This window comes from Anastrepha ludens, chromosome 2, assembly GCF_028408465.1.
Source record: "Anastrepha ludens isolate Willacy chromosome 2, idAnaLude1.1, whole genome shotgun sequence".
NCBI lineage: Eukaryota > Metazoa > Arthropoda > Insecta > Diptera > Tephritidae > Anastrepha > Anastrepha ludens.
In genome coordinates this window covers 16,757,490-16,781,546 of record NC_071498.1, presented here as the reverse complement: position 1 = coordinate 16,781,546, position 24,057 = coordinate 16,757,490, and the positions used below count along the sequence as shown (strand labels likewise).

At 36.8% G+C, this 24,057-nt stretch overlaps 2 protein-coding genes across 2 annotated transcripts in view; one reads left to right on the top strand and one right to left on the bottom strand.

Moving 5' to 3' along the window:
- LOC128863656 (T-complex protein 1 subunit eta) overlaps positions 1-3,532 on the bottom strand; it is a 76,551-nt gene extending 73,019 nt beyond the window's left edge. Inside the window, exons 1-4 of the mRNA XM_054102919.1 lie at positions 3,403-3,532; positions 2,727-2,987; positions 1,849-2,668; positions 1,654-1,788 (exon numbers count right to left, since the gene is read on the bottom strand). Coding sequence (XP_053958894.1) covers positions 1,654-1,788; positions 1,849-2,668; positions 2,727-2,987; positions 3,403-3,405 — 1,219 coding nt within the window. The 5' untranslated portion in view covers positions 3,406-3,532. The remainder of the gene's footprint in view (positions 1-1,653; positions 1,789-1,848; positions 2,669-2,726; positions 2,988-3,402) is intronic.
- Positions 3,533-8,466: 4,934 nt separating this feature from the next.
- LOC128863613 (janus kinase and microtubule-interacting protein 2-like) overlaps positions 8,467-24,057 on the top strand; it is a 112,974-nt gene continuing 97,383 nt past the window's right edge. The window contains exon 1 of the mRNA XM_054102863.1: positions 8,467-9,358. The gene's annotated coding sequence lies outside the window, so the exon portion shown is untranslated. The remainder of the gene's footprint in view (positions 9,359-24,057) is intronic.

Sequence of the window (24,057 nt, the reverse complement as noted above, 5' to 3'; positions counted from 1 at the left end):
ATTCGGCCAAAATAGCGTAAACGGTTATCGCGCCAATTAAGAAGAACGAGAAGAATATGCCACAATATTTTGTTAGTTATAGCAATATTTGACTTTTTTTTATAGGAATCGCCTCATATGAAGCGCTATGCACTTTTATTTAATCAATATAAAATTAAAAAAAAAAAAAATTTTTTTTTTATTTCTATTTTTTGTGGTATAATAAAAACATTATTTTTTTGCGTTTTCTAAATCGTCCCCTTAGTATAACAATAGCCTATGTGCTCATAGGCTATTATTTTTTTATTGAATTTTTGGATTCTCCATCGTCGATTTTATATGTGGTCAAAATTTTTTCAAATTCTAGTTCCACAAAGTGGGTCAAAACGTCAGTCAAAAAGTAATAAATATTTACAGACATAACGAGATTTGAGTGAGAGCTACTTTCGACAAAAAGTTTGAAATTCATTTTCTCAAAACATCAAAAAATTTATAGGCTATTTTAATACTAAGGGGACGAAATCATTTACAAGCTTTTAAAATCTGTTTGTTTTAGTGCATATTTCGCTTTGTACGTTCAATTAAGTTTTTAAACTGCTCTTTCTAAGCACCAAAGTCTAGTGCCAGTACAATTTTTTTGTCTTGCCTTCACCTTACTCTGATCTCGTGTTGACCCATGATTCAATAATAAAAGGTTGTGTAAAGTTTGACAACTGATTTCGGACTTAATCCATTGATGGATTTGGATGTAGGGGAAAGAGGGGCATAAGTTTATCCCCCTTTTGAAAAGATTAATATCCTCAGTCCAAAAGCTCGTAGTTTGACAAACAATTGTCAAGTAACTTAATTTAGTATTTTCAGCTTAACTGTTGAACTTTAGCAATTTCTGTAAATTTCGGTACGTTTCATAAAAGCTTTGACAACCTATGCCTTAAAAACAATAATTTTCCCACAAAAAATGTAATATATTTTTCCCATTCTTAGAACACCTATGTTCATCCATGTACGAATTTCGGATATTGCCCGTGCCATATAGTCCCAAGCCGAATGAATTGCTTTGGTTGGGTCTTCCAACTTTTTAATCTACCCCTCAGAAAGTATTTAAATGGCGTGGGATTTGAATTCATCAAGTTTCACAAGTCATTCCTCAAGATGTGTCCATTCGTTTAAATAAAACAACACTTAATTAAAAAAAGGATTTACTGTGTTTGAGCAGAAACGTCAACCAAAGCATGGACCATCTCGGGCTCAATCCAGCAATGCAAAAGTTCGATAGGCATCGGAAAAACATCAACAGACCACTTCATTTTATTTCGATCTGGTGCTGCTGAAATCTGTTGCCGAAAAGTGAAACACGCAATCTTTTTCGCCTGATTTCAACGAAGTGCCATACGATTTTAGCCACTCCCTTCTATTCATTTTGCCTTTTGAAACATGAACAAACTTAACGCTCAAAAATAATGTGCGCAAAATATATGTACGCATTTTATAAGCCACTCTAATGATAAACTGGCGGCCTGATATGGCCAGCATAAAAAAGCCCCATACGGGGCTTGTTGAGAGAACTGGGAGTGGATGAGATGTTGTAGTGAATGGAGGGTGAAAAACCAAACCATTTGGACCAAAGTGCAAACCTTACACTATTCTTATTCTAAAACTATTCGGACTACTCACCAGCAACCACGGAATCATGTTTTATTGTGCGTCGCACAATCATAATAGCGTCATGTAATGATCGTTCAGTTTCTTCTAGAAATTGTTCAGCGCCTCCACGCAGAATCAAAGTACACGTTCTGGCATTGGGACAACCTTTATATACAATATATTATTCAATTTTGTTAAAATATTGAATTAACGATTTTAATATACCTTGGAAGATGTTAAAACGTTCACCACCGACTTGTCGCTCCTCGAAATAGTCACATTTACCCAATACATTTGCGTTTATGTCATTGGCGGTGGTCATTACGGCACCACCACAAGCCTTCATTGTACGCTTCAAATCTTCTTCAGGCACTCGACCGGCGCAGAACAAGTCGCGATCTGCGAAATACTGTGTGGCAACATCACCAATAGGAAGTTTTGATAGAACAACATTGGCACCAGATTCATGAATCTTAGCTAGTTTATTGTACAGAATTTGCCACTCAGCATCAACCACTTTCTGGTACTCCTTCACATTATCTACTCGTATTTCGGCATTATCACGCTCGGCTTTCAATTCCAATTCAATATTTAAAAGGGCGATTTTACAATTTTTGTAAGATTTTGGCGCCATTTCGAAACCCGCATATGAAAAAGTCTTTTTGAAAGCGACACCAGAAACCAGTTCAGATTCCTCTAACGATCCACCAGTAACCTTTTTGATACCAATCATATTCAAAGGCAACAACTCATCTAAAGACAGTACGGCATCCACAACCATTTTTGAAAAGAAATCTTTCTGTTGATGGATCAATTTCGAAGACATTGCTGTGGCAGCGCATTTCTCCAATAAGGCACGTTGCTGGTCCTTGGATTGTGCTACGACATGCACAGCCATTTCATTAATTTTCGCCATACATAACTGTACTGCTTTGCGAATAGCTTTGATTATAATGCGAGCGTGCACACCTTCCTCAACGAATGGTTTAACTTGCTTCAAGATTTCCCCAGCCAAGAGAACAACAGAAGTGGTGCCATCACCCACCTAAGAACACAAAAAATTATAAACATAAATCTCTCATATTTCACTGAATTTTAATTACCTCAGCATCTTGAGACTTGGCAATGTCGACCAGTGTCTTAGCAGCTGGATGCACAATATCCAACAGCTTCATAATGGTGGCTCCATCGTTTGAAATAGTTGCCTTTCCACTGGAGTCAACTATCAACTTGTCCATACCGCGCGGACCAAGTGTGGTGCGCACAGCATCCACAATTGATTGACAGGCATTGATGTTCGATATGAGCTGAGGTTTGCCCTGCGAGGTATCGGTACCCTCTTTCAAAAGCACGATTTGCGGTTGCTGAAAACAAACAGAATGTAGCCAATATAAAAATTTTGCTGTTTTGGAGACCGCATGACTCAAATGTTTGAAAGGGTGTTGTCATCGTGCAAGACATGCCGCCGCTCTAAACACACAGCTGTCATATGTACGAGTGCGTGCGACAAGATTCTTTGGAGGTTATGTCGGCTCGAAACACACTCGAATTTTCTTTAATTGCATTCAATTAGTAAGTATAAAAAGAGTTTGAAGTTACCGACAACGTAAAATTTTAATGCTTTTTATATTTTTCAATTGCGATCAATTTCGTAGAAACCTCAAAACACACTAAACATCTGACTCGGCTCTACTCTGTATATAAATTTCGCTTTCATAGCAAATAGTTATTTTTCCTACAAAAGTTTATTATTTAATATTAATTTCCACGCTCGCTTACCATATTTAATTAATCAAAAGAGAATACACTGGTTTATTTGAGGAATATTTATTAAATTAGCAACAGCGGCTTTTCACGCGGCGAGTTGAATTTCTGCGACGGTGATGAGTAACAAAACCTTTGACAGTTGAAAATGCGTGCATTAGTGAAAGCGAGATAGCTATGGCGTGCTCTAAACCTAGCAGAGTTGCCATTTCGTTGATGAAAAATTGTAAACTCTGCAAGGTTGCTTTCGCTGGGACCATGGGCCGAAAAATATCTTATAAAGTTATTTCTGTAATGAAATGAGAGTAGTAGTTAAAAAACAATTACGAATAGTTCATAAATAAATATTCACATAATAGAAAGCAAATAGACTCACTAATATTAACAATGCGTAACAATAAAATACCAAAATATGCAAAATTGTTTTGCACGAAAAATAAATCGACAGACGGCTCATGCCGTTGTCGTTAAATTATCTTAATATTAGAAATTTGTTAATATTAGAATACGTAAATATTAAAAATTTGAAGATTTTACTTTTACTTGCAATAAATACTACTACTAATACTAAAATAACATGTTGACAGTAATCTGAATTAATTTAGAAAAATGCAAGCAAATGTTTAAGGGGTTATATACAGTTAGAAGACCGAAAAAATCGAATTTTCCAGACAATTTCTTAGCATTACTAAAAAGATTTATTTGGAAAGTAGCTACAGCTGATCTCCGGGAGCTCCTCTCAAAACAGAAGTTTTGCGGTGACCACTATATCTCTGAACTGGATTCTCTGAAATTAAAAAACTAAACAGATTTCGTTAAAGTAATGTTAAATCTAGTAATTAACCCTTTCGCTACATCTTTTTATTGCGCCATCCAAAAAATCCAAATTTTTGTCTGAGTATTTATTTTAGGACCAATAACAATACAAATAATTTTTTTTTTTTGTTTTTGTTAAGAGCTTTTTTTTAATGTTGCCAACAAATGTTTTGTATTCGTTTTAATCGCAAATAAACTTCTTCTGCAATCTAATGCAAGTTAACACCTTACGAGAATGGCAACAAGCTTAGTTTTAAAAATTAGCACAGCTTTTGAAGCTGCGAGCGACAAAATATTTATATGCCAAATGATAGATTGAACATCACTTATACTTTATTCAAAAATTGTTGAAAACATGTGCCCAAAATGCCTTAAAAATCTAAAAATGCAAAATACAAATTTCAGGGTGAAGGCCAGAAGGCTTTCTTTAAAAATGTTGTATTACCGATATATAATGGGCGGTTATTATTTATTTTATTTCTGTTTAACCATTAAACTTAAATTTTTGAAAATATGTAACAAAAAAGTTGATATTTTTTACAAGAGAGTGTTGACGGCCTTTTAAAGTTTACTGTTGCCATATGGCAACAATATCGCGAAAGGGTTAATCGAAGGAATAAGCAAAATATATTTTTATTACAAAATGGCGGTTTCTCAAAAAAAAAAAAAAAAATTGAGTTTTGACTAACATTTCGGCCTTAAACCGTTTATAACAAAAATATTTTTCGGTGGGAAAAAATCTTCGGGTAATTAAAAAAATATATATTTAAGAAGCTAAAATTTGAGACTAATCGGTTAAGCCGTTTTCATATAATGGTGGTCACCGACTTTGGAAATACCATTTGAGAAAAACGCGTTTAAAGCTTGAAAAGCACTTTCAAGCACTCTGAAACGCCTTTTCAAATTTGCGTGTAACTTCGAAAATATTCACCGGAACGATAATAAATGTGTGTATTCTTAAATATATGCGCATTAAGAAAATAAAATAAATTTAAATTAGAAATTTAAAACTGGGCAAATTCGAGTTAACTGAATTTAGTTTTGGCCTCGTGGAATTTCCTATTCGAATTTTTATCTCTATACGTTCCTTGGTTTTTATGCAGGAGTAGCAATTTCTGTTCACATTTTTATTTTTTACTGTTCATCCAATTATTCCTTTCCATACTATGCTTTTTGATTTGTTGTTATATTTGTTCAATTTATAGTTTACGAGAGCTAATACAATTCTTTTCTTTAAAGTTTGACTCAACTAGGATGAATTTTAAAAGTTTTTTTTTTCTTCTTCACTCCTCTCGGGAGCATAGGGCCTCGACAAGACTTGTGTTGGTTACGTTAATCTGACAAGTTAGGTGATTAGCCTGCCGCTAAAATTGAAGTCCCTTTTCGCGGCGAAAAGCTTTCGCGAAGAAATTAAAGGGTAATAAAATGCGCTCTATGTTAACTTTCAAGACTGCAATTTCTTTTTGCTTATTTGCGTAAGCTAACACCTTTAAATATTCGCCCGAAATGAAAGTTAGATGAGCTAAGTGTGTGCCAAGTAGTGTCTCTGTCTGAGAAGACCTTTACTGAAATTATACAGAGAGTATTTTTGTAGGATATTTACACTCTCAATCAACTCTACAAACTTCATATTTTTGGGTTTTTTAATAAATACAAAAATGGCAAACACGAGTCAGAAATATTGAGTTAAAATAAAGGCGAATCTCTTAAAAGTGGTGTTGGTAAATCAGCTGATTTGGTTTTTTTTCTTTCGCCGTTTCCATGTGGCTGTTAGCCCAGAATGAAACAAGGCGAAATAATTTTTTGTTTTCTCCTCTGCCAATACTTTTCTTTGACAATCAAACGTAGAAAATATTGTTGTTGATCTAGTGTCACCACCTTTAATAAATGCGCAATGATTAAAATGTTCCATAAAAATATGCGCCATTAATTTTTGTTAAATAAAAAATGGTAAATGTAGTTTTAGAAAATTTTTTTCAAATAATTTAGATGAACCTCGGACTAAATTAGGAAATCTTCAGTACACGCATATGGACAAACAGCAGGAGGTCTACTGCACTTAGTTTTTCATAACTGCTATAAAGCATTTTTGTCTTTTTCTTTTCGTCCCATTTTCTGTAGTGTTTCTATTTACTCAAACGTATGGCTTGTCTTAAATTACTTGAATTGGCAACTATGACGTAGCCTGCAGGCAAGGCAATTGAATTTTCTAGATGCCGCTGTTAAGAGAACAATCAAGGCACATTCATTAAAGGTGGTGGCACTAGACCAACAACAATGTTCTGTTCGTTTGATTGTCAAAACAAAGTATTGAGAAACTAGAAAACAAATAATGAATTCGCCTTTTTTCATTCTGAGCTGACAGCCACATGGACACGGCGAAAGAAAAAAAAAAACAATTCAGCTGATTTATCAACACCACCTTTAATAGATTCGCCTTGCGAACAATTGAAAATACTCGCTTCTCTCAAAGTGCCGTTTGTCAAAGATCTTGTTAAAATATGTAGGTTACGAAATTGCCTCTCCCCTTGCAAGAAATATTGAATAAAAAGAAGCTGTTGGCACATTTTTAATAGAGCGAATGTATTGTTAAGAGAATGTGAGTGTGAAAGACAAATCGTCTAGAAACTCAGCTAAATTTTTGGGCAGTCTGGATTTTACCAAGTCGTCGTTTAAACTGAAATCAAACAAAACAAGTATTTATGGTTCCATTCCGTTTCATTGCATTCCAATTCCATAGTTTTTTAATTCATTTATTGGTTCAGAACGACGCGTGCAACTTATGCGAAGAAGAAAGGGGTACGTTAGAACAATTCCTTTGCCGCTGTCCTGCTCTAAGCAGAACTCCTTACAACTGCCTGGGATCGGTATACTTTGCATCTCTGAAGCATATTGCTGACAAATGTTTAAGCTGTTTATTAAAACTTGCGACGAACTATGTTTAACACGTCTCCAACAACATTCGTAAGACTGCGGACCATTGTGATCTATGTGAGATATATTCAGATCAGCCAGATATACCTTGATTCATTTAATATCATTTAATAGTAGCTGTTCACTCTGTTCTGTTTCAAGTAAACGAGTATTTTATATCATTCCATTAAATTTTGCAATTGTTTTTGTTTTAAATTTGACATATTATATTTAAAATTAAGAAAAGAACTGACCTGAAAAAAAACAATTCTGTTGCATATGAGCTCACGTAAAGCCGGGTTCTGGCACTTTTCCAAATTTACCTACTTTCCCTGTTTAAAAAAAAAAAAAATTAATAATAATAATCTCCTTCCTCAACCCCAAAAACTTATCCTTTCCATCCTTTACATCCCGACTCCCGCACAATAGTCAGACCATTATTTGCATTGTGGCTGCTGAAACACGTAAAAACAAAGAAAAACACACAGTTACAAATAGCATCAGTGGCCCCAGTAAGAGGAAGCGGGCTACCGCGGTAATAGCGCAGATACAACAAATTTAGTGAAGTCCTCCACCATCTGTGCGATCCTTCTCGCAGAACAATGTGAAACACAGATGGCGCTCCAAGTAGTAAGAACGCGTTCTTCTTAAGCAACGACATGTTGGCACTCCCACTATTTAGGACTGGTAGCGGCAGGCTAATCCCTGCCAGAAATCAAAATTGATTAACGAAACCAACGCAAGACTGAGTCATGTCGAGGCCCTATGCTCCCGAGAGGAGTGAACAAGGAAAAGAAAAAGAGCATACAAAAAAGAAGACATTTGCTTTCATGTTTTCATTTGGCAAATTTAGGTTACTTCTTATTTAAGGTTTTTTGCGTACTTTTCTTTTTTATGCATTTTCTTTCATTGCAAATTTTCACATAATTTTTGTCAAATTAATTACTTCCCTATTACTATTTTTTGTAGCAATTAAAATCTCGTCAGTGGGAAGTTGTATTTTTCATTTATTGGATGAAGCCAAGTGCCAGCAGTGACCATTTTAAATGCGTGCAATACGCCGCTCACCGCTAAAGTGTGTTTATTTGTTGTTTCACACAGCGGCCGCAGAGTCCGTTGTCTTCGCTGCGTCCGATTGCGTTCAACATGTCGTATGCGTAACACTATTTTTAGCCGCAACAATTTCTGTAAAACAAATGAACGCGATGCTACACATCGACACGCACCTCTGCATGCATGCATACATACAAATGTATACACGGGTACAAATGTAGTGTGCTTATTTGAAATTCGTATGAAAAATTCATGTTTTCATTTAGTTGCATTGCATTTTTTGTGGAGCCCAGATTGGGGGAAGCAGAACGAAATTCTCTGCGTGAAAGTGAAGAGGTGAGAGTGTAGCGCGTAGACACAAGTGGACATGGACATCTTCACTTGCCTTCAGTTTGCCCACACAACTCGAACCAGACAGTTGTCGATGGGAATGTAAAGAACCGCAAAGAGCAGAGCAGAGGAAAGGAAAGATAGCAAAGGAATAGTTGAAGGAAATGCCAAATGAAGAAAAGTCAAGCAATTCAAATTACGAAAATTCTAAATCTAATTCTGTAAAAGTGAATTGGAATCTTAGATGTGACAAAAAAGCAAGAAAAAACCAACGAAAATAACAAAAATAAAAAAAACAAAAAGATTAGCATGAACTCGACATATGCAAAGCATCCTTAAAATAGTTTTAAAGATATTTTTTGCTAACAACTTCAATACAGCCAGAGAAAAGCAATTTAAGTGAATTTGAACTGAAATCGGAATTGGCAAATTTTGTGCAAGAAGAAAAAGATTTACTCTTAGCGATTCGTGAGGAACCAAGTGAAGTTTGAATTAAAGATAAAAACAGCCCCATTCCATTTGGAAAACGTGTCTCAGTGCCCTGAAAGTGTTAATGCGGTAAAGTCGTGGCGATTAGTGCGTTTGAAGAAGAATTTATTGAGCGTTTTGTGAACGAGTGAATGAAGTGATTTTTTGGGAAAATTGAAAGTGATTGCATTTTGTGTTTGAAAGAAACGTATTCCATTGTTGTGCAAGAAACTTATATAACGGTACAAAACAGTTATACATTTTTTTATGCAAAGTGAAAAAATAAGTGAACATAAGCGAGAGAGAGGACTAAAAGACTGTAAACCAGCAACAAGTGAGTTAAATAAGCCTGAATCTACGAAATCAAGCAACAACGAAAAGCATATTTTAAGTAAGTAAAAGTAATTGAAGTTTTTATTTAGTGTTTTTCTCATCAAAAGTACATACTTGAAGTTAAATTTCCTAATTTATGTGTCTTAAATGAAGATGAAAATGTGAGCAAATTGTCGTAGTAATTTTTAGAAAATTCGAAATTACACTAAAAACGCTTTCACATTTAATGTGCAACACCTGGCTGCTTGCCCGCACGCCACATAGCGCAACGCAGTTGTGAGTGGGAAGACATTTCCAGCGCCTGCTCGCGTACAGCCGCAGCCATACGTACATGCGCATATTTATAAATATTCATAGCTGTGTGGACACATTTTTTTATAGTTTAGCGGGATGCGCCACTCGCCATTTGCTTTGGTTTTCAAATATGAATGCTGTGGTTGCACTGGCATTTAACCCAATTCTACATTTGCCGAACTTACTACAATTTGCCGGTGCTGTTGTAAAATGCCATAAATTTAGTTATTTTTTCTTTAGTTTTTGAACATAAAATGCATTTGCATGTGTGTGTAAGTGTTACCTTCTCCGAGATACTTGCACACACACACACACACACCGACATAGGTGAGGTAGTAGCTGCGGTAGACTGCGTGTTAAGTATTGGAAGCTCATAAATTTTTATGTGCGCGCATAATTAGGCTTGTTGGTATTATTAGTGCACGCACACATACACACACGCACAAATATATATATTTACATTCATATTTACTTACAGAGCTATGTAAACGCACTCATTTAGCTGTACGTGCTTTTGCTTAGTCGACATGTTTTGAAATTTTAATCTATAAAATCTTTGGAAATCTTAAAAAAATGTTCCCATATTTGCTTTGAAAAAAAAATCTATATATATAAAAAGAAGTTACATTTCCTTGGTAATCTTATAACTCAAGAACGGGCTCACCTATCCAAACCAAATTTTTAGGCTTTGTTTGGACTATTCAGTAGATGGTTTGTGTTTTGAAATTTTAAGAATCGGATACCAGGGTCTCGAGAAATAGGCCAAAACGTGAACCCGGGTAACCCTAGGATGTGTTTGTACAATATGGGTAGCAAATGGAAGCTGCTGATGATTCTATAGTATAGAGTATTTTTGATGCCGCTCCGTGACTAGGGTCTCGAGATATCGGCCAAAATGTGGACCCCGATAACTTAAGGATGTGTTCGTACAATATGGGTAGCAAATGGGAGCTGTTGATGATTGCTATAGTATAGAGTATTTTTAATGCCCCTCCGTAACTAGGGTCTCGAGATATAGACCAAAACGTGGGCCTGGATAACCCTAGGATGTGTTTGAACCACATGAGTATCCATTGTAAGTTGTTGATAAATGCTAATGAAAAGAGGACTTTTCTTTTCGCTGGGTAACTAAAGACTCCAGATATAGACCAATTGGGAATTCGCCTTCAGGTTAAGAGATTGCATTCTCATGTACTGCAACCAGTTAAAATGTTTTTAAAAATTCAGATCCGTTATCTACAAATATTTCTCGAACTTTACAGATTCAAGGTCAAATATACCATAGAGCTGGGTCTTTGCTACCATTCCCAGATGGTGACCATCAATTTTTGCAAATATATTTTATTGGTGATGAGAATCGTGAATTAGATCAGCGCTGTGCAATTTCGACGAATACGAGAAGATCAATCGTGAATGAATTGCAAACAATGTTCCATCAACACAATGAATTGTGGAAATTGTTCAAAGTGGCACTCGATCTGATGCCCACCGATGGCCACAAAATCATAATAAAAGCCGATAAATCACCAATTGGGAGCACGCCAGACGATTCAATGTACCAACGATTGATGAAGTAGGTATTGTTGTTACAGTTTCAGCCACGAGATATTGTTTTGTATCGTAGAAATGAGCAATAACAACGTATTTCAGAACTCCATCGCTGTTATGATGCATTGCAATACCCCATTTTGTTTTGGAGAGGGGACGATGGCTATCATATCAACATACCAATGATAAATCCAACAACTGGTACATACACATTTTATTTTTGTTTAAATATGATTTTTAAATAATTTTCATACGCTAATTAATTTTTGCATCGCAGGTCAAAAATCAACGAAAACCGTCAGTGCGATGAATTTTTATTCGTATCGATTGATGATTCGCCCTCAAGAAAACAATTTTATTTTGCGATGCAATCAACTTTCGCATCAATTTTTTATCGAATTGCAAGTAATTTTGGACGCAAATATAATAAAAAATTGAATGCTCCAGGAGGAACTGGGAGAACATTTTTAACTTTATTTATTTTAGCATAATTTATTTAGCGTAAAAAATAGAAATGGATATTAATGAATCAAAGTTTAATTACAAGTTTTTATCGGCTCTTTCACCTTTCATGTATGTATATAGGTGACCACCACAATCAAATTTTAAAAAAGTACAGAAAAGGCTATTGTGACATCTTTAGAAAGTATGTTGAATGAAAAAAATCAACTAATTCAACTGTTTAAACATTTTACGAGTTCTATAAAGAAAACTTAATATGAAAAATTTCTTGCGATATAAAAAAACATTTTATGTACGGTGGTGCGAAGCCCACTGGGAAATGCTAGTATATATATAAAAAATTGTTGACGTGTTTAAAAATGCCTTTAGGCCATGAAATTTATTAGGGGACTATTTTTCAATGACAAAATATTTGTAAAGTAAAAATAATTGATGGAAATTTTTCAAGAATTCTGCCTATGCTTATAGTTGGAGTTATTCAGAAGAAAACTATGGAAAATTGCAATGGAATAGGTCAAGTTACATTTACACAAACGTGAAAAATGACGAAACATTTATCAAATTCATGAAAGATATCTTCAATTTCGATTGTGCATCAGACGTTAATAAGTCAACAACACTAAGAGGCACCATCATCGATTTGCCTTTTTCAAGACACTTTACACTCGAAACACCTCCTTTCATTTCCTACTTTTTCTATCATCGTCCTATTCTCAACAGAGAAATGGTTCATTACCATGCACACAGGAAGAAGGCATATGCAAATACAAATATGTGAATTTATATACAAATGCGCATATACATACAAATATATGATCACTCAAGTAGGACAGAGCCAGATATCGAATGTAGCCGAACGCGGGGGCCGATTGTGCGTTCGTTCCGCGCTCTCGCTTGCAGTTCAAGCACATTAGCTTACATTTGCTTGCGTACGGAATAGATTCGTATATTTGATATGTCCATATGACTTGTATGCATCTTTACATATAGATTTGTTCTTTTTGAAAATTGCGCGAAATTGTATATGTATATGCATGTTTATATATATATATTAGTATACAACATATCTTATAAGGTATATGGTAAATATTATTGTAGCATACATTTTTTCCTTCATATATAATAAAAAAATTAATAATAACTAGCATCACCCAGTGGGCTTCGCACCACCATACATAAAATGTTTTTTTTATATCGCAAGAAATTTTTCATATTAAGTTTTTTTTATAGAACTCGTAAAATGTTTAAACAGTTGAATTAGTTGATTTTTTTCATTCAACATACTTTCTAAAGATGTCACAATAGCCTTTTCTGTACTTTTTTAAAATTTGATTGTGGTGGTCACCTATATACAGGTAAGGTGAAAGAGCCGATAAAAACTTGTAATTAAACTTTGATTCTTTAATTTCCATTTCAATTTTTTACGCTAAATAAATTATGCTAAAGTAAATAAAGTTAAAAATGTTTTTCCAGTTCCTTGAATGCTCCAGTTTTTATTATATTTTCGCCCAAAATTAATATTAACATAATACACTTACAACCACAACCGTACAACAGAAACGCTCATAAGCGGCTGTGTATTTGTTATTGTTTTTCCCATACAGGCATTTCGTATGAGAGGAAACCATTACTCACATAAAATATCATAACTCAGGAACGGCTGCACCGATTTCAATCAAACTTCACACAAACCACCTCCTCAAAGATAGAAAAGAACTCTAAAATGTCAATCGGTTCGGCGGTTCTTGAGTTATAAGATTACCAAGGAAATGTAATATATAACGACAACTTGAAATAACTCAGGATCAGCAGTGTGGTTAGGAATTTCAGCTGATATAAGGCTATCGATTTGATCCGGAGTTATTTTATGTACCAGCCAAATTAGTATATGTGCGTGCGCCAATCCCCTTTTCTGCCATTCGATGGAGTACATATGGCAACGCACCTCCCCAAATACATATAATTTCACAATTAAATCCATAAGTGCCTTACATTTTTGCCGAAATGGATACTCATGTGGTTCAAACACATCCTAGGGTTATCCAGGTCCACGTTTTGGTCTATATCTCGAGACCCTAGTTACGGAGGGGCATTAAAAATACTCTATACTATAGAATCATCAGCAGCTTCCATTTGCTACCCATATTGTACAAACACATCCTAGGGTTACCCGGGTCCACGTTTTGGATTATATCTTGAGACCCTAGTCACGGAACGGTATGAAAAATACTCTATACTATAGAAACCATCAACAGCTTCCATTTCCTACCCATATTGTACAAACACATCCTTAAGTTATCGGGGACCACATTTTGGGCGATATCTCGAGACCCTAGTTACGGAGGGGCATTAAAAATACTCTATACTATATAATCATCAGCAGCTTCCATTTGCTACCCATATTATACAAACACATCCTAGGGTTACCCGGGTCCACGTTTTGGATTATATCTCGAGATCCTAGTCACGGAACGGTATGAAAAATACTCTATACTATAGAAATCATCAACAGCTTCAATTTGCTACCCATATTGTACGAACACATCCTTAAGTTATCGGGGTCCACATTTTGGGCGATATCTCGAGACCCTAGTCACGGAGCGGCATCAAAAATACTCTATACTATAGAATCATCAGCAGCTTCCATTTGCTACCCATATTGTACAAACACATCCTAGGGTTACCCGGGTCCACGTTTTGGATTATATCTCGAGACCCTAGTCACGGAACGGTATGAAAAATACTCTATACTATAGAAATCATCAACAGCTCCCATTTGCTACCCATATTGTACGAACACATCCTTAAGTTATCGGGGTCCACATTTTGGGCGATATCTCGAGACCCTAGTCACGGAGCGGCATCAAAAATACTCTATACTATAGAATCATCAACAGCTTCCATTTGCTACCCATATTGTACAAACACATCCTAGGGTTACCCGGGTTCACGTTTTGGCCTATTTCTCGAGACCCTGGTATCCGATTCTTAAACTTTTAAAACACAAACCATCTACTGAATAGTCCAAACAAAGCCTAAAAATTTGGTTTGGATAGGTGAGCCCGTTCTTGAGTTATAAGATTACCAAGGAAATGTAACTTCTTTTTATATATATAGATAACATTAAGACAACAGGTATTATTAACAAACTTGGTTTTATTTTAAATTCTTCAAGTAAATCAAATTAATAATAATCAATAAGAAGACATATGCAAATACAAATACGTGAACATAGGAGAGAGCAAGATGTCGAACGTTGCCGTTCGTTTGCTTTGTTTGCTTTGTCGTTCGTTCCGCGCTTTCGCTTGCAGTTCATTCAAGGTAACGGCAATGGGCAAGGTAACGACAAATGAGCAAGGTAACGACAAATGAGCAAGGTAACGACAAATGAGTAAGGTAACGACACATTTTTTCGTGCGTGCAGCCGGCTAAATCGAATTATAAGACGTTATCACGTCAAAAATTAGAGACCCTGCTTGAAGCAGTAATGAGTCGAAAAAGACTTTGCGATAACTTATGAATTTTGTGAGAAGCACCCAGGTCTTGTGCTTATGAAAAATTATGAAAAAGAGATCTGAACGAGTTCTCGAGCCGCACCAATTCTGGCCTGAAAGAGTAACCCATTGGAATAAAAGGAAAACTTAAAGGCACATTTCCAATCTTTTATAAAATAGATCAAAGGTTTCTCTGAGTGAATTTTAGAATGAGTCCGATACGAGTATGTATCGCGTATTTCTATCCGATATTTTTCTAACATCGAAACTTTTCTTCGATTCTTTTAGCGAGTGCAGGTATCGGATAGATGGCGGTATTGGAGCAATACTACAGGGTCCGGCACTCGAAGTGTAACCAATTGAAAAGGCCATAAGTTTAGTTTGTAAAATTACTTTTATTCAATTCAAAGTAAAAAATGTGTGGAAATAATACAAAATTAAGAATCAATTTGCTTTTACTCGATATGACCGGCTTTTGCCTTGACTGTGGCCTTGAGACGGTCCAGAAATGAATCGTAAGCTGTCCGAGCATAACTTGCAGGTATTTTGGCTCACTCGCGGAGAATGGCTTTTTCAGCGCCTCGAGACTGGTGAATCTTTTAGTTCGGATCTTGCTCTTCAAAATGGCCCAAAGAGAATAATTCATCGGATTCATGTCTGGTGAATTCGAGAGCCATTGTGTGGACGTTCTGAAGTTCGGAACGTTGTTTTTTAGCCATTCTTGGTTCACTCGAGCTTTGTGAGACGGTGCTGAGTCCTGTTAAAACGTCCATGGCCTGCTACCAAAATGTTTGTCTGCCCACGGCCTCAAAGTAACCTCCAGAATACCTTCCCGATAATATTTCACATTTATCTTGACGCCAGGCTCAATGAAAACGATTGGAATGCGCCCATCTACGGTTACAGCGTCCCTAACCTTTACCTGTGCTGCCGACGGGAGCTGCCTCCTGGTGGCCAATCGATGACTCAAATTCTCGGTCAAATAAACCCAATCGTTTTGGGAGTTTACAAATTGCTCAATTTGAAAAATTTTCTCTTCAGAAAACACAATGTTCGGAAATTGACCGTTTTCGGGCAAGCGAAGCAACTCCTTCGCTCTCTCAAGTCTGACTTGTTGCTGCTTTGGTGTGAGATCATGCGCCCTTTGGATCTTGTAAGGCTGGACTTTGAGATCATTTTTCAGTATGCGGCGGATGTTACAGTCAGATATTTTCAGTTCTTTCGCTATTTGATTGGCACTTCGTTGGGGATTTCGCTCAAGTCGCTTCTTCACTTTTTGAACCATTTCACTTGACTTTGCAGTCTTTTGATGACCACATCCGTGCGATAAATAAAAACTTTATTTACTTTAAGAAGCTCGAGCTCACGAACAAACGCTGGTTGTGATTTTCCAGCCAAATATAATGCAATTCCACTATTACGTTTGAAATCCATTACTGATTTTCTTTTTTCGCGTTTACTCTCGGACCAACTCTCTAGCCAACTAACAGACAGCTGATGCTCGGGCGAGCGATCTGAAGTTGGTTACACTTCGAGTGCCGGATAGATAAAACCTGTACTATAATTTTAGAGCGCACAGTATTTTACTAAAATAAATTTTCATAAGTCTGTTGAAAATTGCAGACAAATTTTGGGGCTTACTAAAAGTAATTCATAAAAATAATTAATCAATAAATTAGCAGCGTTGTATGAAAATCTAAACAAAATTGGCTAATTTCCTCTAAGGATATGTTAAAAACTTATAAGTTTTTCTAATATTCAAAAAAAATTAAATCAACAAAAGTCTGCAACAAAATTTGTATGCGAATTTAAAACTGGTTTCCGAGTAGTTACAAAAAGCTCGTTTTAAAAGATACAGATGTTCTCTTTGCTATATCGAAATCGCTTTTCAAACATTTTTAATAAATGAGCAGGCACCAAGTAAGAAAAATTGAAATCTTCTAAAAAAGAATAAAGATGATAATGAAGCAGTAAAAAAGGGGCGTTAAAGGTGGAAAAAATGTTTAAAAGAAAAGAAAATAAATCTTTCAAATAAAATATACAAATTGAAAACACGGGACAGCAAAAACAAACTAATCTTACATATGTATGGATGTATGTATGTATGTGTGCGTATATGCATGTACCCGAAAACATTTTTGTACACAAAACAACCCAAATGACCGAAAGGAAAATAAAAGAAAGTGAAAAATTCTTTCTTGCAACGTTCGGTCAACACACGAGCGTAGTCTTCATTTGACGCCACAAAAACAAAACAAAAATAAGGCATAAGAAAGCAAGTCAAAAGTATGTTTATACCTAACCTCAGTATTGTTGTGCGTGTGTTTTTGCATGCCCATACATACCATATATAGTAAAGGGTCCGTTTCAAAGAAATTTTTTAGCAGTTTATATTATTTTGACTGATTAAATTGCGCTTGAATGATGTATCGACATTTCTTTAGGTAGGTAGGTAGGTAGGTAAGGTGAAGAGTACCCCAGGCACACTTCAAGTAGCACTTACGTGCCGTTTTGATACCATAATGTGGACCACTACCTGTGAAAAGAAAAATTTTGGGAAGAAAAAACCTTCTGCCGCCATCCAGTGCTGTTGATGTAGTGGAGGAGAGAAAAGGGATCTAGGCTGGAGAATTTTTTCAAGCCATTCCCAAAGGGTACGCTAAGGAATCTCAAGCGCCTTGCCCCCGGAGCCGGACATTTGCAAAGGAAGTGCTCAAAAGTCTCCTTCTCTGCAGGATCCCAACATCTTCTGCAATAGGGATTGTATGGAATTCCAAGCTTCTCCACATGAGTACCGATCACCCAGTGACCAGTGAACACCGCAATAAGTTTGGAAATTGAATGGCGCGGGATTCCCATTACATTAAGCGTTCTGTTTATATCATATGCCGCCAAAGAGTGGCCATATGAGGCCAAAGAGTTTTCCAAATAGCACACGATGAGACAGACCTCCATCTGTCTTGCGGTTTTTTTAGAAATAAATTGTGTAGTTTCCCTTTAACAACGGTCAAGGGGACATCGATGTCTGAGAAGGGGACAGCTGAAACCGATTCTGTCGACACCTTCCTGGCAAGCTCATCGGCAATTTTATTTCCCTCTATATTCCTGTGCCCAGGAACCCAGATAAGGGAAATGTTTCCTGCACGTTTCAGACGTTTGAGTTCCTCCTTACAGGAGTTCACCAGAAGAGAGCTGGAATTCGGCGACGACAGGGCCTAAATCGCAGCTTGACTATTGATAAAAATATTAATGTCTCCCTCCCAACAGCCATCCCGAAGCATTTTGCATGCTTGCAGGATCGCGAAGACCTCTGCTTGAAAAACGCTGCTTATTTCCGCCAGATTAAAGGATACCGAAGTGCTGGCTTATTTAGAGAAAACCCCCGCTCCCACTCTAGATTCCATCTTAGATCCTTCAGTGAAAACAGATGTACCTCTATCTCTGCCGACTCTCCCCTCTTTCCAATCTTGCCTATTCGGAAAGATAGCCCAAGCATAACCCTCAAAACCCACTTTGCGGATGGAGAGATCAGAGCGAAGAACAGAGAAGGAAGGGGAGATCTGCTTCAAGATGCTACTATGTCCTACAGGAAATTGTTTCCAAACGCCAATCTCCTTCAACCTAATAGTGCTCTGAGCAGCAATGGATTTAACTGGCAGATCCACAGGAAGCAAGTGCAGAATAACGTTGAGCGCAGCAGTGGGACATGTTCTACAAGCACCAGTGATGGTCGCACATGCAGTTCTCTGCACTCTCTATAGTTTAGTGGTGTTCTAATGAGCTACCCACCAAACTAGGCAACCATATGTCAAAATTTGGCAGAACCACTAAGTCGTACATCCAAAGTACGACACGTGGCTTGAGACCCCATCTTTTGCCGAACATAGATTTACAGGCGTAGAAGGCTATATTGGCCTTCTTAACTTGATTTTCTATGTGCAGATTCCAGTGGAGCTTGGGGTCAAGTATTGCACCAAGATACTTGACTCCCGATGCAAGTGTAAGGCATTGGTTGTTTAATCTTGGAAGCTTAAAAGGTGGAGGCTTTTATTTTCTGGTAAATAGCATCAACTCCGTTTTGTCAGAGTTGACTCTAAGACGGCAGTTGGCAGCCCAACTACTGAGTGTAGCCCGTGCACCCTCCAAAATCGAATTTCTTTATCTTTTTATCTCTTCTTTACATGAAAATAAAGAATTGGAAATAATTTTTGACTGCGAACTAACATATCTCAATCAAGTGGATTATGTTTCTTTTATGGTTTACTCAATGTGGGGAAGAATACATTTAGAAAGCTCCCATCCCTATTTTGTTTGATTGCGCCTACGACCGATGCCGAACACCTGGACAAAGGAGGTCAAAATACAACTTAAGTAAAAGTCGATGACACTCCGACTGTTAACAACCCCAAAATCTTGGGAGTTACCTTCGAAAGTTTGCTCTCCTTCTCAGCGCATTCAACCGCTATTGACACTCACAGTCCAAATCGCAACAAGGTCCTCAAATCGCTTGCCGGCAGCATAAAGAAATGTTGCTATCGACATTTAAGGCAAAAGGTCGGCCGGTTTTAACCTATGCTGCGCCTGTATAGTCGCCTGAAACCAGTAATACGCAGTGGATGAAGCTACAAACCTTTCGAAACACTGCCATTAGGGCTGCGGCAGGAAGTATTTTGATGTCCCCACTTCAACATCTACACGACGAGACCCATATGATCCCTGTAAAGGAGCATAATAAACAGCTCAGCAAGCAGTTCCTGTTGGGGTGTTATCGCAGGTCTCACCTATGCGAGATCCTGGACAAAACAGACCGACAATTAACGACATTAATGGGGAGATTCTTACCACCTTCTAAAGCTTCCGACCCCCGAATGCCGTCATCGAAGTTCAACCACCACCCATTGCAGACGAAGGGCTCCAACTTCTCCGAGAGTCCCACGTAACCTTGACACAATTACGTTCTGGATACTGTAGCAGGTTAAACTCCTACCTATCCAGAATTGACTCCGACACACTAAACATATGTCCGGCATGTGAAGGCACCCCGCACGACAATAACCGCCTTCTCAAACAGCCCCACCAAACCCACTCATCTAACATCCCTCTCCTTCTGGACCCAACCTGTCGAAACAGCAAGTTCGCTGGGTCTTCCGTTAGGGTGCGACCAGAGTGAACGCTGATGCCGAGCGGAGCCGAGCCGAGCTTATTGACGCTTATTTTCATGCGAGAAGAAAATTTGTATATAACACAGTGAATGCGAGAATCAGCGCTGAAATTCTGTTTATTCCATGTGTTTTGCTCTTATGTCATTTAATTTTGTTGTTCATTTGTGTTTATAAAATTGCTGTACACGGTAATGGACTCATCTGATGAAGAGTATTTTGCTTCTTCTAGTGTGATTAATGCAATTATTAACACAAAAGAGTTTGGAAAACATCCAATTACACTAAAAAGGAATGAATTTGGTGAATTTCATCATTTATAATATATAATGATTTAAGAAAATATCCAGCTAAATTTCAACAATATACTCTTGGTTTTTGCATCATCATAATGCACCGTCTCACACTGCACTCGTTCTTCGTGACCATTTCGCCAAAAATTCCGCACATCGTATTCACCTGATTTGGCTCCGTGTGACTTCTGGCTATTCCCAAAACTCAAGAGGCCACTCCGGGGAACGCGTTTCGAGTCGATTGAGGAGATAGAAGCTGAATCGAAGAAGGTGCTGATGGCTATACCGGAAATGGACTATTTGGCATGTTTCGGGGATTGGAAAAATCGTTGGCATAGGTGTATTTTATCGAGAGGGGATTATTTTGAAGGGGATGAAATTGATTTACAAGAATAAATAAAGATTTTTCATTTTACAACCAAATTCACCGTACTTTTTGCCCACAGGTAAAAAAAGAAAATATTAATCCTGGCAATCCTAATAAGGATAATGGAAAACTTTTATCAAATTATTGCATTGTCATCGCTCCTTGATAGGTGTGCAAAATTTCAAGTCGATCAGATTTTTAGAAGCCAGTGAAAATTAAGCTCAAAGATTCCGTTACATACATACATACATACATACACACGTACACACAACCCGACCTAATAAAAGTGTGTTAAAAACACAACTGCACTCTAAAAAGTAAACATCAACAATCCAAAAAAGCGAGCAAAACGCTTTGAAACTGTTTTCTCGCACTCATCGGCTTTGCTCTCTGCTCTTGTCGGCGCTCACTGTGTTATACACAAGCTTATTTGTATTGACTTGTATGTAATCAGTTTTATCGCACTGACAATCTTTATCGCACTGGCAATCTCGGCTCGGCTTTCAGCGTTCACTCTGGTCGCACCCTTAGATGAGCTAGACTAGGACGGACGGTGATTTACGCTACACTGACAGGAAAAGGTACTGCTACAACAACAACAGATGCCGAAGGTGTGGTAAGTTGTGGTAGTGCTACTCGGTTCTCAGTGAATTTTATTGAATTATGTATTTGTTGAGTTGACGTAATTTCAGAGTTTTGTTTAAATTTGTTTTGTCTACAAATAAGAATTTTCTTTCTATTTACTTTTCAGTTATCTTTCAAGCTTACATTAACCTAACCTAACGTTTCATGTCTGCTTAGAAATGCTAAATGTCAAAATAATATTACAACCGCGAGTCTCTGCTGCTAGCGCTGCATTTGTTTTAGTTTATTTAATAATTTATTATTACGTAAGCGTTGTAAAATAAAAATAATAATAAAATTTGTTTGATATTTTCCACTAATTTTGCTTCAATAGCTCTTCTAGAGTTAAATCACAGCAACATTTCTATCAAAATTCCACTTCAGCCTGCGTAATCTTGTATTCTACCATTATTCTCCCTCATTCTTTCCGGAAGGCAAGGAGTTCTTAATTCTTTTAAAGTCAATTAGCCATCAGTACGTACAAAACGGTCTCAAAGCTCAAATTCTTTATATGTGTAGTTCAGCTTCTTCAATCAGCTTTTTCGTATAAGCTTCGTATCTCAATTTTTGTGAGAATAGAGAAATCTATCTACGGGCTGTTACAAGGCGAATCTGTTAAAGGTGGTGTTGGTAAAAATTATGATTTGTTTTCTAGTTTCCCAATAGCTTTGATAATCAAACGCACTGAACATTGTTGTTGGTCTAGTGCCACCACTTTAATGAAGGCGCCTTGGGTTGTTATCTGATCTAACAAATAAAAAGAGCTTTATTAATCGAGCTGATGAAGTATTTCTAACTTTAAGTCTTTTTGTTTTCATAAATGCCTAACGAAGTAAATTTTGCTAGTATTGAAACTATGGTAGGGCTGGGGTAGGGATCCATGATTAATATTCATCTATTTTTAAGACTGGTAAAAGCAGACTGATCAAAAGCAATTGTTTTTTGTTTGTTATTATTATTATGAGGGGATTTAGCATTACGACCCTTCATGGGTTGAGAATATTTCTTGGGTTAATTAACTTCACTTCACTTAAAACTTTACCACTAATTTTAGAGGGTACACCAACTATCCTTTCAATATATTTATACGAGTATATCGGACCGAGGGCTTAATAGGAAATGGGAAAGAACGAAATGTATTTATTAGCATGATAAAGTTGAGGTTAGTTGGAAAAACTCCCACAAATTGTATAGTTGACAATCGACATTTGATATTCTAAATGTTGGTACTAAGTGAAGAAATTAATTAAAAACAAGTACGAAAGTGCCGAATTCGGTCTGGGGCGAACTTTAAATATATGCGAATATTTTAGTCAAACTTGAATTGGGCTGCATACTTCGACATTAGTCTCATTTGGGTTCCCGGTCGCAGTGGCATAGAGCCAAACTGCTGTGCTGATGACCAGGCTAGACAGGGGACCTTGGAGATGGCTTCACCGCGAAATGGGAGGATTGGGGTTTCCTTGAGAACTTGTGGCCACCTCCTAGAAAGATTGGCGTTGCCTCAACTCAGCCTGCGCTGGACTAGTGCGCAGACGTGCAAAGTCGCGAGATCCTTCTTGTCGTGGGTAAATCGGGGATCCTCGAGGGAACTTATGAAGCTAATAAATACGCATTTCTCGAGTTTGGTAGATATCTGAGACACAGCAGCGGCGGCTAATCGACTTTCCTCTCCGTGATGTTATACTTGACTGTAGTCCCGCGGCGAGAGATTATGGAAATAAATGCTTAGCCCGATTTCAGAAGGCCGCTTGAGGACAGAAAAGAGTAAAAGCTCACATAAATTTTAGTACAATGACGAGTGCAAGCTTGAAGTGGCCAAAAATTCGTCTTGATTTTTGATACTTTTTTTTTCCTGAGGACTTTCGCATGTTTTTCTATAGAATAAATGCTCGAAATTTTCTCATATAAAAGAAAATGCGCAAGTCCTTTAGGCGGAAAACTTACCAAAAAACAATGCGAATTTTAAATCGCTCTGTACTTGCATTTACTGTGCTGAAATTAAATGATTTCAAAGCTCATAGTGTACTCGAAAAAATTCTAAAAACACAAAAATTTAAATTTTGATGAGAAATTTTGTGAGTTTTGCTCAAAGTTTGTAACTTAGACTTACAGGTTTCTTTAATAGTAAGAATTACATTTTTATAAAAAATTACTGAAAAGGATTTAACATGACGAACGTTCTGAATCTCGTAGAAAAAAACTGAACACGAACTTTTCCTGCTTAGTGTATAAAAAATCAATTAGGCATATGGTAAATTTTTTTTTATAATTTGGGATTTAAAAAATTTTTTTTATGGATGTTGCAGAAAGGAAACCTGAACGCAAACTTTTTCTACGTTTTTTGTTTTTATGAATATTGTAGAAAGAAAAACTGAACGAAGACCTTTTCTGCTTAGTGTATAAAAAAATCAGTTTTGCATATAATTTTTTTTTTTAATTTTTACTTTTTTTGTTTTTATGAAATTATAGAAAGAAGAACTGGAAGCAAACTTTTCCTGTTTGAAATTGACATT